The sequence below is a fragment of the Crocodylus porosus genome, unplaced genomic scaffold (assembly GCF_001723895.1).
Source record: "Crocodylus porosus isolate Cpor-Errol unplaced genomic scaffold, CroPor_comp1, whole genome shotgun sequence".
Taxonomy (NCBI): domain Eukaryota; kingdom Metazoa; phylum Chordata; order Crocodylia; family Crocodylidae; genus Crocodylus; species Crocodylus porosus.
Window position 1 is genome coordinate 188834854 of NW_017728886.1, and position 17885 is coordinate 188852738.

General features: G+C 41.0%; 1 protein-coding gene across 1 annotated transcript in view; it reads left to right on the forward strand.

Moving 5' to 3' along the window:
* The first annotated feature begins 4711 nt into the window (after window positions 1-4711).
* Window positions 4712-17885, forward strand: part of TTC39C (tetratricopeptide repeat domain 39C) — a 60424-nt gene continuing 47250 nt past the window's right edge. The window contains exon 1 of the mRNA XM_019547066.1: window positions 4712-4930. Coding sequence (XP_019402611.1) covers window positions 4788-4930 — 143 coding nt within the window. The 5' untranslated portion in view covers window positions 4712-4787. The remainder of the gene's footprint in view (window positions 4931-17885) is intronic.

Genomic DNA, 17885 nt, shown 5'->3' on the forward strand with positions numbered 1-17885 from the left:
TGGCAGACTGTTCCAGACCTTGGGGGCTCAGACAGTAAAGAAATTCTTCCTTATGCCCAGCCTGAAATGGTCTTGCTGAAGTTTATAACTGTTCAACCTTGTCATCCCTTGGGGCACTCTGGTGAACAAATGTTCCCCCAGATCCTGGTGGTCACCCCTGATAAACTTATAGGTGGTAAGCAGATCACCCCTGAGCCTGTGCTTTTCCAAGCTAAAGAGCCCCATGGTTCTCAACCTGTCATCATAAGGTCCGTTTTCCTGACCTCCAATCATGTGCACGGCTCTTCTCTGGACTCTCTCAAGCTTCTCCACACCCATTTTGAATTGCAGAGCCCAGAACTGGGCAGCACTCCAGCTGCAGCCTCACCAAGGCCAAGTACAAAGGGAGAATGATATCCTGGGATTCGCTTGAGAAGCATCTATGGATGCAAGCCAGTGTTTTGGTCATCAGTCAGCAAACAAACAGCAATCAAACCTGAGCCCCAGGGCTATAACAGAACACAAAGTTTGGGGCACACTCTGCCCCTTTAAAAGAGTAAAACCTCTTCTCTAACACTGGATGCCTGTAGGCAAGGGTACCTTATGAGCGCCTAGTGCCCCATTAGCACTAAGGATGGCATATTCAGTAGCTATAGCAGCTCAAAACCCTTCCTTACCAAACACTCCTTCCCCTTCAACTGTTAGCAGAGAACTAAACTACCCAGCCCCAGCCCTAGGGTTTATATGGGCCTAGGGCCCTGCCTCTTCAGCCAGCTCACCAGGTACAGGTGCAGGCAATTCCTTCATTAGCCAGTTGTCATGACAACCTGCACCTGGGCTCTTATCTGGCCCTCTGATCTCTCCCTGGGCAATCTTTGTTCTAAGAGCAGCAGGCACCTTAGTCTCCTCCAACATGTCATGAATCCAATGTCTATATTTAGTCCATGATTTTTCATATCCAGGAGGCTGATGAAATGAAGTTCATAGGCTTGTCTCTGAGAAGTGTTTTGTAAGTTTCCTTTGAGGATTTGAACTGAGAGATTGGAGAGAGAGTGGTTTTCTTGTGAGAAACGTGCCTTCATGGGTAATATTTCTGGTGTGTGTTCTTTCTGGTGCGCAGCTGTTGTTTGGTCTCTCCTACGTATTTTCCATCAGGGTATTTGGTGCATTGGATGAGACACATTACATTTCTGGAGGTGCTGCTGTAAGATGCAGGGATGCTGATGATTACTGACTGCCTACCTTGTATGCATACCAGCCCAGCCTCTGGCTTCTTTACTATTTATTCCACCCAGGAAGAACACACACCAACTGCAAAGACTTTCTTAGTCTGACAAATAGTCTTTAAACCTGAAAGCTTGATAATTTTTTCCCCCCAACTATTTAAGCTGGTCTAATGAAAGATACCAGATTCACCCAAAGAACCTTGTCTGCCTGTGTCCTTAGGCCAACATGGCTACAACCTACACCCCTGTAACCAGTCACGCTAGCCTTTCTCCTGCGATTCTGCTGGTTCTTCACTGCTCCTAGTAATGGAGCTCCTATTTCACAGCCTTGCAGACTTGCAGACTGTTTTAAACTCATTTCAATGAAGTGATATGTATTTTTGCATCAGTCTTGGAACTGAATCATTACAGCCCAGGTATGAGTGAAGTTTCTAATTGATTGTTAATGGGAGAAAAATAGGTGTTGTTTCATATATGAAAATGTACCTCCCCCTTTTCAAAATTGTAGTCACCCATGGACAACAAGTGATATAGCCATTTAACATTTTTGAAAATGTTTCAAACTACCAGAAAACAAAAGAACAGCTCATATAGTAACACCATTTGCACAGTCTGGAAAGCCCCCAAAGTTTAAGTACAAGCAAACCTATCTATCTTCAGAGTAGGTACAGGCTGAGTGCTATACCACACCTTACCTCTGCACCTGGTGTGACATGAAACTGTATTTCAGTTGTTCAAGAAGAAATGTCAAGCTTTTAAACACCGATGATCAAGTAATACAACTTCTACAGTGTCAATTATAAAGGCTACTGGCACTAGTTTTAGAGCATCTATATTATTATACACTGTATTTCAGGCCTTTAGTGCAGAACAGCAGTTTAAATCAGCCTAGCTGCAAATTGTATTGTCTGTTGCCTAGCCATAAGGCCTAGAGCGAATCTGAGAATAGGTTAAGCTTAGCTTGATTTACATAGAAGACACAAAACTGCTAATTCAGTTTATGAAAAGTGGGCTACGGTAAGAAGAAAAATCAAAATGAGCAGAACATGTCTGATTTGTGCTGGCTAACTCCAGTTATTAAGTACCACCCACCAAACTCTTATATCCCTAAGTATCCTCTGCCACTAGTTATTTGATGTAGATTTTTAAAGTAACCATAGAGCCATTGATTTTTATATTGGAGAAGGAGGAGGAACTCGGATAGTTGGAAAAGAAATACATTTTTTTGGAAAGTGGAATTAATTTTATTTTTGCACAGTTCAAGTCCCATGGTTTTGAAAATTTTAATCAATCTAATAAACTTTCCTTACATTCCAGTAACGGCTCACAAATGAACAGTAAGGAGAACTAAAGCACTGAATAACTCAGTAATGTGATAATGGGACAGTGAAGTAATAGGATATTGGAGCCTTTCATTTCCAAGGCACCACTTTAAATTTAGAATAAATTGTTATTGACTGAAAATTGTAAACATATGTTGGCTCTTCAGTTACCTATGTGAAACAACTTTATTTTTTCAGTTTGGTTTCCACTGGATAGATATACATAATATAAAATCACCACTACAGATGGCAGTCACTAAAATGTCTGTTGAAAGCCTCAGTGGAGAGACGAATCACTGAATATCCATGAAAATGAAACTCAACTAATCTCCTACCATTAGAAAAGTTCCCTTTTGTACCATATGAAAATGGGGTAGGGGTAACCAGTTATTAAACTCTAATTAATAAATTAATCTAGAATTCCACCATCCAATTTTAACTACCAAAATAGCCTGTGTAACCATGTCCACATTATTCTTGGTAGTGTTAGCATGATGTTATGGCCATGATGGTCCAGGAACTATGAGTGAGGCAAGGATTTCTTAGCTTGATATCTTTTATTGGACCAACTGCACAGTTAGGATAGAGTTAGACAAGCTTTCAAATCCAAGACATTCCTCTCAGACCTAAAGAAGAATGCCTTGCATTCAAAAGCTTGTCTAGCTCTAGCCCAACTATACAGTTGACCCAATAAAAGATATCACTCTAAGAAATCCTTTCCTCTTGTATATATTATTGATGTCCTTCAATAGGCAGGTATTCATTATGAAATTAATTCTTCATTGCTTTGTGCTGCAAAGGAGAATCAGAATAGTTGCTTATAGAACACAATTTATGTATGACAGCTGTGCCCATTAAGCATGTGCTTTGCCTTTGACCACCCAGTCTTTCCATGGGCAGTTTCCAAGTGACAGATCTGCATCTGTACTTATCTCAAGGGGCATTTCGGAATTCATTCCATTCTTAGACTGGTTCTCTAAGTCACAGCACCTACTTTTACTAGAGGTGCACTGATACATCAGTCTGATATTGGGTTGGCACTAATACAAAGAAAATTGACTGTATCGGAAATTGGCTTTTTTGCCTAATGTGGTCTATAATTTGGCTGATAAACGCCCTGTGCATGAATGCAGCCGCAGCTCAGAACATAGGCAGCAAGCAGCACAGTGAGCAGCTGGTTAGTCTGTGGGGAAACGGAAGGAAAGGGGCACGGCCTGGCTAACCTGGTTGTGTATCGGAAATTGGATCAGTATTGGCTGATATGCTTCCTTAAAAATTGACTATCGGTATCGGCCTCAAAAGTCTCTATCAGTGCGCCCCTAATTTTCACTCTTGTGTTTCCTCAGCAGGTCTAACTGGATTTTGGCCACTGTTACTAGCTTATCCTCCAAAAGCTGTAAATGGTAAGAAAATACAATGACAAAGAACTGCTTATTCAAAGCAGAGTGTTAAGGAGTTTTGGAAGGCCAATAGCAAGCACAGAGAAAAGGGTTAAAACAAATGGCTAAACCTACGCAGCCTTACCTAAACCTTTGCCTTTGTTAATTTAAGCAAGTCCCACCCATCCGTCAGTGACTGCCAGTACCAGTCAGTGAATCAAAAATCAAAAAGAATATTTTTCAAAATATATTTTGAAAAGAGCAAACTCCAGAGTACAGGGGAAACAGGTGGGAGGTTGGGAGCAGGCACTGAAACAGTCCTTTGCACAGTTGCGACAGGTAAAGGCGATGGTGGGTGATCAGCACACGGATGCCCGGCATGGTTATTATAACAGGAATGAGAATGGACTGTCAAGTGAACCATATTGGTCACAAGACAAGTTGGTAGAGGTATAGGTGTGTGTGTGTGTGTATCTATAGACACACAAGTACATATATAGAAAAAAAAATTTTTGCAAACCAAAAAAACTGAAGGCTTGCACCAGCTGCAGGACCGTGCCCCCGCACATACGGAAGGCTTCAGAGCGGCTGCGACTCTGCCAGGACGCTCATCCCACCCAACCCCGCCCGTGACCCAGCAGCTCCCATCCCCAGCAAGGCGCCGCGAGGCAGGTGACGCGAAGCGCAGGGACGCCGCCAGACGCAGCCCGGGCACGGGCGGGAAGCGCGGCCGCCCTCAAAGCGCCTGCGCACCTACACGGCGCCTGCGCACTGTCCGCGAGCCGCTGCCTGCAGGAGCGCGGGGCACAGGGCGGCGGGTGGCGGGCGAGAGGCTGCGAAGACGGCTGGGGGTTCGCGGCACAGCCCCCTTTCCCCTCGCCATGGCCGGGTCGGAGCAGCCACCGCCTCGCGAGGACGGGGAGGCGCCGCTACCCCTGGACGACGCGGAGCTGGCGTTAGCCGGGATCAACATGCTGCTGAACAACGGCTTCCGCGAGTCCGACCAGCTCTTCAGGAAGTACAGGTGCTGCCCGCCCCTCTTCCCCCCACTTAATGGTTTGTTCCGCCCTGGGGGGTCGCGCCTAGGCGCTGAGCGGGCGCATTGGCTCGGTGGGGGGACGGCGGGGGGTTGGTGATGGTACGTTATATTTTCGCTGCGCTGTGTAGAGCGAACCAAACTGTTGGGGGGAGGGGAGCTGCTCTTCCCCCCCACTCCCCCCCGCTTTAGTTGGCTGCTTAGGACGCCCACGGGCTCTGCCAGCTGATGGTGGGGAAGGGCCCTTTCGGAGCCCAGGCCCGACTGCGGGTCTGCGGGAGACATGAGACTTCCTTCCTGGCACCCAGTCTCCTGCATTACCAGTCTCAGCGGGTGCACTCCTGGGTGTGTTGTGTGTAGATGTACATACATATGCATATATCCTTGTATGTATTTGGCTGCACGTGTACTCAAATATGAATCTCCTCATCCCCCCGAGTTTTCGGGGGGGGGGGGATGTTAAGCATAGGATGCTATTGTAGCATGTGTGGCTTCAGAGTGTGACTGCAGTCCTGCTCCCAAATAGTAAGGCATTTCTGCTTCCCTGTGGGGCCCTGTGTGCACCTGTGAAGAGTTCACATGTGCCTACCAAGGGGTTGAGGTGCTAAGGCACTGTGATGCTGCCTGTCAGTAAGAAGACTAAATGTGAAGGGTTTTATGGCCCTAGCAGTTTCTTTTGTTTTTTCTCTGCCTGTCAGTGGAAGTTGGAAGTTGCTGTACAGGAGGGCGAGAGGTGGTGACTGGTGGCACATGGCAAGGGGTAGCTTGCCATGTTAGTCTGAAGTTGGGCAGAAAACAGGGTAGAGATGTGCTGTATAGATAGTTCTAAATGATAGGTGTCCCTGTTTGGAGCAGCGGGTTGGCTTAGGTCAGCATTTCTCAAACCATACGTCAAAAGAATATATGAAAGGGTTGTGAACAAACATAAAATATGGATCAGCAAACTTTAAATGGGTTCTCCTGTAAAGGAGAAAAACATGGGAAATGGGGGCAGGTTGGCAGAGATACAGCCTGTGAGGGGCTGCTTGGGGGCTACACGCACGCACGCACGCACTCTCTCTCTCTCTCTCTGAGGAACTGGGGCTTGTGGGCAGGGGGCAGTGGGTTGAGAGTGAGGGGCACTGAGTCAAGACTGGCTATCATTGTTTATAAATGGGTCTCGGTACAAAAAAGGTTGAGAACCACTGGCTTAGATGACCTCCTGAAGTCTGTGCCAGCCCTAATGTTCTCTGATTCTGTGAGTGACAGCAGACAGTTGAATGCTACCATAATGAAGGCCGTAAGGGTAGTTAGATAGTACGTGCATTGCATTAGGTCTAGATGAGTGTTTTCAACTGTTTTTAGACTTAAGGCAGACTTCGGAAAATGCCAGTTCTCAGCTTTCTCATTTTTTTTCACTACAGAAAAATAAGAGAGCCCTTCTTCCACTGCAGAGTATTCAAAAAGACTACAGCAGGGCAGAATGCCTTTGGCACTGTGGATTCCTATTGGAAATCTCTGAGTGTATCTTGTGAATAATGTGTAGGTGTGTGCATACCTAACAGTGCTAATATTGCACAGTGCTTGGCATAGCCCTTAAAGGGCTCTCGCAGTACCCCAAGCTGCTGTAACAGCCTAGGGAAGAAGCACCAGTTTAGATTCATAAATGAAGAAGTTGCTTTGCAGAAATTATTCAAAAGTAGTAGCAGATGTTGTTCCTCTTTTGAAAACTTCTGTTGTCATGTGTGTTTGACATGTTGTCATATATCGTTCTGCGTTTCTTGCTTAACTGAGAAGAATGATTCCTTTAAGGGCAGCTTATAGAGCGAGTGAGCGAATGAATAAATAAATAATTAAATGTGCCTGATGTGTGCTATACTCTTTTCTAAATAATGCTTGCATACTAGAGCACTTGTCTGTATACCAAAAATATTTGTTGAAGGCCTAAGTTGACTGAAAGAATATGCTTGCAAGCATCCTTAATATTTCACTTGCAAAGTCTAAAACTTGATATAAGGGGATAAGACTTACAAGCAGAGAAACTAAGGCGTTTCTAAGATGCATGAAGGGACAGTGACAAAGATAAATGTATGTTTCTGATTCCTAGCTGCTCGTGTTTTGGTATGACCACTAAATGTGTTACTTTGCTGTTGGTGTGTAATTCTGGTAGTTATAACTAGCTGATATTTTTGAAGCTGAAGATTTGGGTCTGGATATTGTGTTCTTTGTACATCTAAACTCCATAATTCATGTCAATTACCTTTCTAGCTCACTGGAATTGTAGGTGCTTGAAATTTGCAGGCCATAACCTATTTCTGAGATGTCTTTTGTGGTGGACTGTTACTGTGGTTTTGTCTTGGTATGCGTGGTGCTGCTTTTAATTTGTCTTAATGTGAGAGCAGTGTAGGAATTATAATTTGTACACTGGTTGACGTAGTATTACTAAGATACAGAATTGCTGGAATCATACATTTTAAATGTGCGTACACTTAGGTTGAGCATAAAGGCTATTAATAACTGTATCTTCTGCAGATTGCAAATTTTGTTTACTTGGAACTTTTTATTTTTGAAGTCTTTTTTAATATCCAGCTTTTTTGGTAGTTTGACAGTTTAAGGATGAAATAAAATTATATAGATGAATTATATAGATGAAATAAAATTATATAGGTTATTTGTGTATACTATATTTGCTATCAGCTTTTTTCATATTGCAATAGTCGGTGAATCTTAAACACTACTCCTCAAATACATTTCAATCTCCCCTCTCCCCTTTAAAAGAAGGTGCCCTAGGATTCTGTACAATAGTTAATCTTGCCATGTGAGCATTAACTGTAAGATGCTGATCAAATCTACTTAACCTGAAAATGGATTGAGTGGGCTTGTGATTCATAGCTTGATAATAACTGGCCTAATTGTAATTTTGAATTAGCTGTGGAAGTCCATAATTTTTAAATGTCATGTCCCTAAATAATTTGTTAAACTTAGTGATTGGAATGTCATTAAAGGTAAAAAAGGGATGGAATACCTAAGACTTCGAAGAACTATTGCTTTTGTTTAAACAACCTATAGACAAAGCAGTTTAGGTTTCATTAGGTATAACTTGTGTTTTAACTTTCTCAGTTATTTTTCTGCCATCTTAATCATTCACTTGTTTGTACAGTATTACCTCATAAATACAATTATAAAAAATATGGAATTCTCCAAATTCCAGCACTTTTAAAAAATATGCTACACTGGGGAGTAGCAGTGGCCAGTCCTGGAGCGGTGGAGGGAGAAGCTTATGTACAGTGCCTGCCGCTACCATCCACCAGCCCATGCCACCACTCTGCATGTGGTTGCTTCTCCAGTTTAAAAAATTCTGGAATTTTCAAATTTCTGGCAGGTGCTTGGTCTCAAGTATGCTGGATTTATGAGGTTGTATGGCATTACTAGTACATATGCTCTTATTTCATTCCTCATAAGAAACATTATCATACACTGCTTTATAGCTTTTTGTCACTGACGCGCATTTTTTGTCCTTGTATGCCTAAATATATGGTCTTCTAAATGGGACAGCTGGACCAAACAATAACATCTCCCAATAGCTGTATTGAGAGTTGTTGGTCATTTGATTTAAAGTTGAATATTTAATCATTAACACAGAAGGCAGTCTAGAAAATGGTGCTTTTAATTTGGTACAGACATGTAAAGGCTCCTTTTAAAAAGGCCAGAAATACTACTTTCCCACTTAGATATCTGTTCACAATACATGAAAAAAAGTTTGATTGTGAGAAAAATACAAGGGAGTACCTTTCAAACTATGGCTCTCAGTAAACTTTTTCTCATGTCTACTTATAGTCCAAAAGAAGCAGTTGAACTTGCTATTATGCGTGTCAAGTCATGCAAATAATTGCAGCTGGAGTTGATTGGTTTTGTATGCTATTTTGTCAGGGTAAAATTTGTGACTTGCCCTATTTTCAAGAACAGCTAACAGATGAACATAATCAGAGCTTGAAAAATCCTCTGCTGTCAGCAAGTTTGTAGCTGTCTTGTGTGAGTGCCATTGACTTCTGCAGAGGCCTTATTAAATAAGCTTAGATTCTAGCCCTAGTCATTGCAGTGACAGCCGTTGAAATGGGAACCAAATACAACCCGATGAAGTATTTTGCTAAGTTTGGAACTGACAGCTCCAGGGTCTGTGGTGCTTGTAAGCTTTGTTGGGTTGCAACAGAATTAAATTTACTCAAATTTCTCTGTTGCTATTCAAATCCATTTGAACATCACTGAAAGTAACAAAATCGATTAATGCTATTCTCCTTGTTTCTTGTCGCTTTTGTTAGTGCAAATGGAAATAGACCTGAGTTTTAGTCATCAGTAAGGGTGTAGAGCAGAGACTGAGGTGGGGTAGAGTAAAAGGGTACAGGTGATGTTCTCCCATTCCTTCCTGAGTCCACTAACTAGAATTCAGAAATGGCATCTGATGACACACAAGAGAGAGCCTTGCAGGGAAGCACTTGGATGTGGAGAAGCCTGAGAGAGTCCAGAGGAGAGCCATGCACATCATCAAGGTCAGGAGAATAGCCTTATGATGAGAGGCTGAGAGCCATGGGACTCTTCAGCCTGGAAAAGCGCAGACCCAGGAGGGACCTGGTGGCTGCCTGTAAGTACATCGGGGGTGTACATCAGGATCTGTGGGAACATCTGCAAGGGATGACAAGGTCCAACAGTCACAAACTCCTCCAAGACCGGTTTAGGCTGGACATAAGGAAAAACTTCTTTACTGTCTGAGCTCCCAAGGCCTGGAATAGGCTCCCTCCAGAGGTGGTGCAAGCACCTACTCTGGACTACTTTAAGAAGCGTTTGGCTGCTTATTTTGCAGGGATCCTCTGACCCTAGCTGACTTCATGCCTTTGGGGCAGGGGGCTAGACTCGATGAGATGATCTCCGAAGGTCCCTTCCAGCCCTAATGTCTGAAATCTGTGAAATCTGAAATCGATAGAAATCCAGCACCCTTTCCTTTCCCAGGCTCAGAGACATCTGAGTTTTCACCTGATTGTTGACTGTGCTCCAATGTAGTAAAAGATAGTGGGATAAGTAAGAAAAGTATGATTATCGAGAGATTGTTTGAAGAAGAAATTATTAGGAGGTAGTAGGGAAAATCTGAGGTGCTTGTAGACAGGAGAATATAGTGGAGGACAAAGCAGGAACATGTGCACCTCTTTCTCTGTAAGAAAAGAGATGAAGGAGGACACCAAATAGGAGAAGAAATGTAAGAAGTTACTTAAACCTCATTGTAACATTAGCAAGCTGAGATTTAGTGCCTTACTGTTGGACTTAAGAGCCCAAGGCAAGGACCTTCTTGGGTTATACAAAGAGCAAAAAAGGTGGTCCCTGTCCTAAGGACCTTTTATTTGAAATAGGATAAGAGAGAACAGATGAATGCTAGGAAAGGAGTTGGTGAATCTGTTGGTCAGCGTGCTAGCAGTGTTTCTTGTAGAAATCATAGCAAACAAGTTTTGAGAAGGAGAGCAGTGAGATGGCTTTGCTGATGTTTATAGAGTTCCTATCAAATTTGAGAGGCAGCAAGGGCAGAAGATGGTATTTGAAAATTTAATGAGTTGGAGGCACAGGTTTTCCCCCATCATAGACTGAGCAGGGAAGGCCACTGCCATTTTGACAGTGAATGAGATGGTGAGGATCTTGAAAGTGAAGACATACCCAGTGTTTGATACAGAAGTAGAGGAGGAGCTGTTGGAGGGCTGCACAGTGGGGGATTTAGGGGTTAAAGCCACAGGCTAGAGAAGTTATTTCAGAAGTAGCTTTTCTGAATGGGTAAGAGGGAGATTGCATTTGACAAGACAAGGAAGCATGTTGCAGCAGGACAGAAGCATGAGGTGATTAGCTGTGTTGAGCATGAGCTGATTGCTAGACATCCACAGGGAAATGTAAGAAAGGAAAGCTAAAGTTTTGCTTTAGAAAAAGTGGTAAGTCTGAAGTGTGGAGAGTTAGGTCTGTTATGGCTGCAGAGAAACAGTATTTGCATTTTATTCTTTTAAATCCCAGGGGAGCAACTGTGGAAGAAAATGTACAGTACAGACATTTTTCATTCTTGCTCTTAGGCTTATTTCTTGAGCTAGCAGTTTTTCTGGTGAGTTATTCAGGCTGTTGTGGTCAGTTGTTTCTAACCTTGTCCATAACCTCTGTGAAAAGCACAGTCAATTTTAATCCCTTGTTTAATCCCTTGTTTATAAATTTCATTACATTCTCAAACATCTAAATGTGACAACCTCAAAACTAGTGGGCCGCATCCAGGTGAGTGCAGCTGTGTGGTATATGGCATGTTCGTGTACTGCACGTTCAGTTGTTCTCTGCACTGCAGTGCAGCAGTGTGGAGGGGTTTTTTAACCCTTGGATGTAATTAAATGTTGGGATGATGGTTTTTAAACTGAAGTCAAAAGAGAGGGGTAAGGACTTTTGAAAAGCTCAGGCTAAAAAATAAATAGTACGATATTTAGAAATGGCAATAGAAAAAATTAAAGATGTGAAGACAAAGCTAGAAAAGTCCCATTAAAGTGAGGATAACAATTACTATATTCACCTGAATCCAAGATGACTTCAAATTTAAAATGACTCCCAATAATTATATTCTATACGTGGAATATCCCCTCCACTGCTGTGGCCCCTTCATCCCTGCCCCTTGCTGCGGCTGAAACCACAGCTGAGCTGTCTCCTGACGTGGGCCAATATTGAATCCAAGACCAGGCTTCCCCCCACCACACCATGTCGTTTTGGGGGAAGAATGGGGGGTGGGGGAGGCAGACTTCATCTTGCGTTCAAGTAAATATTATATAATGGAAAATTTCAAGGGGCATTATAGAGGCTGAGAAGCAAGGAAGTACAGTGAATAGGGAAGACATGAATGGAGAAGAAATACAAAGGTAACATTTGCTTCACAGCTTTTGAACTGGCTGAAGAGAGGCTTTGAAATACTAGAGAAGATAATGTATCAAAAACCAAGATAAGCTTGCAACAAGTAAACCATGATTTTCGTTGCATCAGAAAAATGTGTATTATAAAAAATCTTTGTATTCTTTCAGTCACTAGACTGGTAGCTGGACTGGTAGCAGATAAGAGACCTGCAGACACTGTGCTCTGGTCTTTGGGAAAGGATCATGTGTCCTTCATCTCTCAAATTTCACAAACAATACAGATTGCTGTTGACATTACTTACCAGTGCTTATTTAACACCCATTTGATGTTTGCAGGTTTGTACACATGCATACTCTTGTTTGGACTGTTCAGCAGCTTGCAGTTTTGATCAGCAGGACCAAGCATTGAAGCAAAATTGTCCTCCTTGCCTTAATGTTATGACTGTGAGCATAACTGGGGAGAAAAAAACAACAGGAAACTGTCACTTGCCAGTTTACTGTCCCTGGTAGCTCTTTCTTGTAGCTGCTGTTCAAACTTGTAGTAAGTTCAACCACTTTCATCGGTAAGAGGCGGAAATGAGGCATGAAACTGGGACAGGTAGACTGAAGTGGACAGTATAGAAATAAAAGAAGTAAAATGTTTTAATAGGAAGAAAAATGTGGTGATTCAAAGTTTAAAACTTCATAGCAAGAGGGGTTCAAATGAGAACCATTCTTTGAAAATTATCAGGTTCCTTCAGGGGTGAAGGAGGGAAGAGTTGCCCCTGTCATGAAGAGAGACATGGAAATTATTTAAAGTTGTTGATGTGGGGGAATTGTCTTGCCATTTCCTGGTAAGTTGCTTTGCTATTCATCTGCCTCAGTGAGAACTCAGATTTTGCCATGATAGACGATTATTCACCTGGACCCTTGAGGACATGAGTTAAACTTTCAAAAATAACTTCATTTATGAATGAAAATATTCATCTAGTCTCATGTGTTGTGTAGGGAAGTACTCTGTATAGCATTTGCACTTTTGAAACAGCTAAATTTAAGATTTCTGACAGTATCTACACCAGTGGTTTTTAACCTTTTAAGACTTGAGGCATCCTTTGTTAGATTCAGGGCACCCCTCAGAATATGCCAACTCTTAGTTTTTACTCGGTTTCCACCTCAGAAAAAGTAATAGATTCTTCTGTTGCAGAGAACTTGGACTGTAACAGGTCAGAATGTTTTTAACGCTATGAGTTTCTATTTGAAATTGCTGAGTTTATCTTGTGAGTTATAATTGTGCACCCAACAGCCCTAACATAGCATGGCATCCTGCAGTACCCTTGAAAGGTACCTCATAGTGCTGTGGAACCCTAGCTGAGAATCACTTCCATAGTAATGTACACAAGTGGTTATATGTCTGTCCCTATTTCAGGAGTGTTCACTGTGCTGCTTCATGTCTAATACCTCACTAGGTTTTTGGAATATTAACATCTTGAATTTTTTCACTGATGTTGCAGGGGTATAGGCTGTAGCTGTGTTGGTCTAAGGACATAAATTGGTCTAATAAAAGATATCAGATTCACCCAAAAACCCATGTCTACTTAACTAGTTGGAAAAAAAAATTAAGCAAGATTTGGGGTTTAAAAACCCTTCATCAGGCTGAAGAAATTTCTGCAGTCGGTATGTGGTCTTCCTGGATGGAATGAAAAGTAAAGAAGCCAGAGGCTGGGCTGGTATGCATACAAGATAGGCAGTCAGTGAAGATGTAAATTGAGGAGTCAGTGGGTGAGACAGGCTGGGGAGGGGAGGTGCTGGAGGGAAAAGGGGGATGAATAGTGGAGAGGTACCTGGGTAGTCAGATGTCCGGCAGGTTATAATGCGTCATAAATCCAATGTCTATATTTAGTCCATGATTTTTAGCGTCCAGGCGGTTGTTGAAGGTGGAGTTCATAGGCTTGTCTCTTGGGAAGTGTTTTGTAAGTTTCCTTTGAGGATCAGGACTGAGAGATTGGAGAGAGTGGTTTTCTTGTGAGAAATGTGCCCTGACAGGTAACTGGGTATTCCTGTCTTTGATAGATTTCCAGTGTGTGTTCATTCTGGTGCGCAGTTGTTGTTTGGTCTCTCCTGTGTATTTTCCATCAGGGCATTTGGTGCATTGGATGAGAGACTTTACATTTCTGGATGTGCAGCTGTAAGACACAGGGATGGTGATGGCTCTGTTGTGAGGGTGGCGGAGATGTGTTGGCAGGTTTTGCATTTCTTGTCATGGCATGGTCTGGATCCATTCGATGTGTTCTGGGGCTGAGGAAGCTTGCTTCTGGTGATGAGGTTAGTGAGGTTCGATGCTTGTGTGAAGACTGGTGGGTGGCTCTGGGAAGATCTCTTTAAGATTAGAGTCATTTCTAGTATGGATTGCAGTTGTTTGAGGACTTTCCGTATGGGTTTGAGGGAGGGATGATGTGTCATAACCAGCGGTGTGCGATTCCTGGAGGATTTTCTGCTGTACTGCAGCAATTCTTCACGTGGTATCCAGGTGGCTCTTTCAAATATGCGATCTATCTTTCTGGAGGAGTCTCTTTGTTGGGTGAAGACGTTTTTAAGATTGGTGAGATGGCAGTCTAAAAAATCACCAACTGACTCCTCAATTTACATCTTCACTGACTGCCTTTCTTGCATGTATACCAGCCTTTGGCTTCTTCACTATTCATTCCATCCAGGAAAAGCACACGCCAATTACAGAAACTTCCTTTGACTGATGAAGAGTTTTTAAACCCAAAAGCTTGCTTAAAATGTTTTTTCCAACCATTTAAGTTGGCCTAATAAAAGATATCAGATTCACCCAAAGAACCTTGTCTGTCTTCACTGATGTTTGGCATATAGCAAGCAGATTTTACTTTTAACTTAACTCACTGCCAAGCAGGAATTGATGGTGCTCATGTGGATAATATAAATACTGTCTAAAAGTTGATGTAGATATTGCAGAAAGATTGTTATGCTTTAACAGTAGACTTATATACGTGTATACGTTGCAAGTTCTGCAAGGAGATGAGCAAGATTTGCACTAATAAACCTGGGAACTAAATGGGTAGTGGAAAAATAGTGGCGCCATGCATCATAGGCATATGGACATGAATGTGATAGTCAGGCACATATCATGATTTTGATACTAGCAAAATGCCGTATTAAATTTTGATATGTTTTATAGCCTAAAGCCCTAAATCATTTCCTGAGTCCACTTCTGACAAAATGATGGCAACTATTTTAGAGCAGAATGGGAGGGTATCTTCAACTGCAGCCAGATCAGACCTTTTTAGTCTATCAGAATAAACAAGGTATAAATTAAAAAAAAAAAAAAATGCTCAAGGTATTAATACAACATCAGAATTAATGGGCAAGAAGCAAGGGAAAATCAATAACTCATTTTATTTTCTCTTGCTAATAAGCTAGAGGAGCATTTACTTTTCCAGTACCTACCTTCAAAATATGGCCATCTGGTGTGTACATCTCTCTGCCTTCCTCTGTTTCAGAATTTAGTTTCAGAAGACAGACACTGTGCTGCTCTCAGACTTGAGTGTCAACTGTCTTTGTGATTGTTTCCATACACCATCCAATGATTCTTAACTAAACATTTTTACAGACATATATATGTAATTGCAACCCTGAGTGTCTACGGAACACCAATGTAAAATCCATTTTAATAAGAGAAACTACGTTTATCAGACACAAAATACAGGAAACCTTAATTTTTGACCCAGCCTGATAGTTTCCCTTCTTGAACAGTATGAACAGATATGGAGGTATTTTTAAAGAGAAATATGTAACATTATATTTTTTAAATATTGCACAAATGCTTAAGGAAAATGGGGTAGAAAGAGACATGAACAGGTAATGATATGAAGATAAATGTGGATTGTCTTTTCTCTCGCTCCTTTTCAGCTCTGATTTTTTTCAGTTATAAAGTAAGTGCCTATTAAGATTATGTAACATTATGTGCATGCCTTTAAATGGGGCGAAGTCAGCATCTTTTTTTCTGAAGCTAAATTAGTCATTTTAAGATCCCCAGTGAAGTGAATGACTCATACATTTTTGTGGCATCAAGTATTAAGATGCTATTAAGTATTAAGATGCTATTAAGATAATATAAACACTTGTGTTTTTACAGTAAAAATGCTTTTTGTGTTGCAACTTGGGATTCAGACTATTAAGCGATTATTTTAAAAGGAGATTTTATTGGAAAAAGAACGGAAACAATTTAAGATTTTCAGATATTTCTAGACTTCTATTACTGTGCATCAGTTGCACTTTTAAATTTAGTCTTGATAATGTATTACAGCGTTTAAAAAAATTAGCTTAATGCACAGCTTCAACTAAATTTCACACCCCCCTCCTCTTTAGCCATAAAGCAAGCAAGCCAGTCTTAACCATAATTTAGTAAATGTCCAAATATAGTAAGCGAGAGGAGTAAGAAAAATATCCAGGATGATGGTATTGATTGCAGTATCTTTTAAAGCATAGAAATAATTCACTAGAAGCAACTGAGAGTGTTCACACAATGCAAACAAGGAACAGGAAAATTGGTATTATACTGTTGTTTTACACAAGAAAGGTGATAAGGTTCTTAGATTCTTTATTGATCACTTTTTCAGTGCTTCCAGGAATGTTACCAATGTTCTGGACACATGAATTCACTTCAGCAGTTGAACTTGCTGGTCACCCATTGGAATTTTTTCACTACTTGACATGTTCATCCTAAAACATATCACTTAAGGAACCAATAACCCTTTATGTTGAAAATACTGTGTTTTAAGAAATTTGTGGAGCCACCTAGTCTTGGCTTTGTTCTCTTGAGAAAAGAACACGTGTATGATCCTTGCAGTATTATGTTTGGGGAAAAAAATCCAAAAAACAAACCTCTGCAATTCTTTGGAAGCTGTCTAAAGATAATATTTAAGGAGAAAAGATTACTACTTTTTTTAAAAAACAGTAACAACCTATATTAATTTATACTTGCTTCCAGTTGTTTTCCTCTTGAATTCCAGGGAAGATTAATAAAGGAGCTAGATTAATAAAAGAGTTAGATTTTTAAATAGGAATTTGCTTACTACAAACATTCCACTGCTTTCCAATTCTTACATTGATCTATCTATACAATTCAGGATTGTAAATTTTCATCAAGAAAAAAGTGCTGAAACACCATAGAAAACAAAAAAGATGGTAACAGTGGTAAAGTCCATTAATGGGTTACAAGCCAGATTAATAAATATGTAAAATGAGGTGATAGGCATATTGTTAAGATGATTAGGCGATGCAAAGGTCAGTAAACAAGATAAATTGCTGTAAAGAGAAATTGACAGACCATTTTAATTTCAGTAACAACTCTGTCATCTGAAACTGCAGAGTAGTATACAAAATATCTTGCTTTTAAAATTGGGAGGAGTAAATTGTAGAAATAAGTAAAAAGACATACAAAAAACTAGAACTCTTGGTTCCAAAATGATACCTTTTATTAGACAACTGGAAAATGTTCTATGTCTTTTTGTCTTGGACCAACACGGCTACCAAGTACACCCCTAGAATAAGAGTAAAGGATTTAACTTAAAGCCAACCTACCAATACAGGAAACATTAAGCAAAATATTTGCAGTTCTATTTACTTGGTGAGAATAAATTTGTACACTTTACATATTGTATCCATATTGTTAGGAATATGCAAGTTGGTTCAAAAAGAGGAAAAAACTGTTAATTTAACTGACCCTGCTGTAACTGTTAATCTGACTGACTCCCATCAGTCTTGCTTTTGTGACCCTAACTGGAAGTGGTGTGTGAAAAATACTGAAGCAGAAAAATGCATTAGTCTTTCAGTTGCCACTTTCATCTCCTTTAATTTGAATGCATCTTCAAACGCAAAGTTAATTTGTGATCAGCACCCAAGCACATTTTGAGTACGTCCGTCCTGCTCATTATAATACTGTGAAAAAATATCCTGATCTATGTGTGAATGTGGTTGCTTTTTGTTAAGAAATCTACATGGTGCAAGAGAGCTTTTTTTTCAGGAATATCCAAGGTCTCACTACATGCATTAGT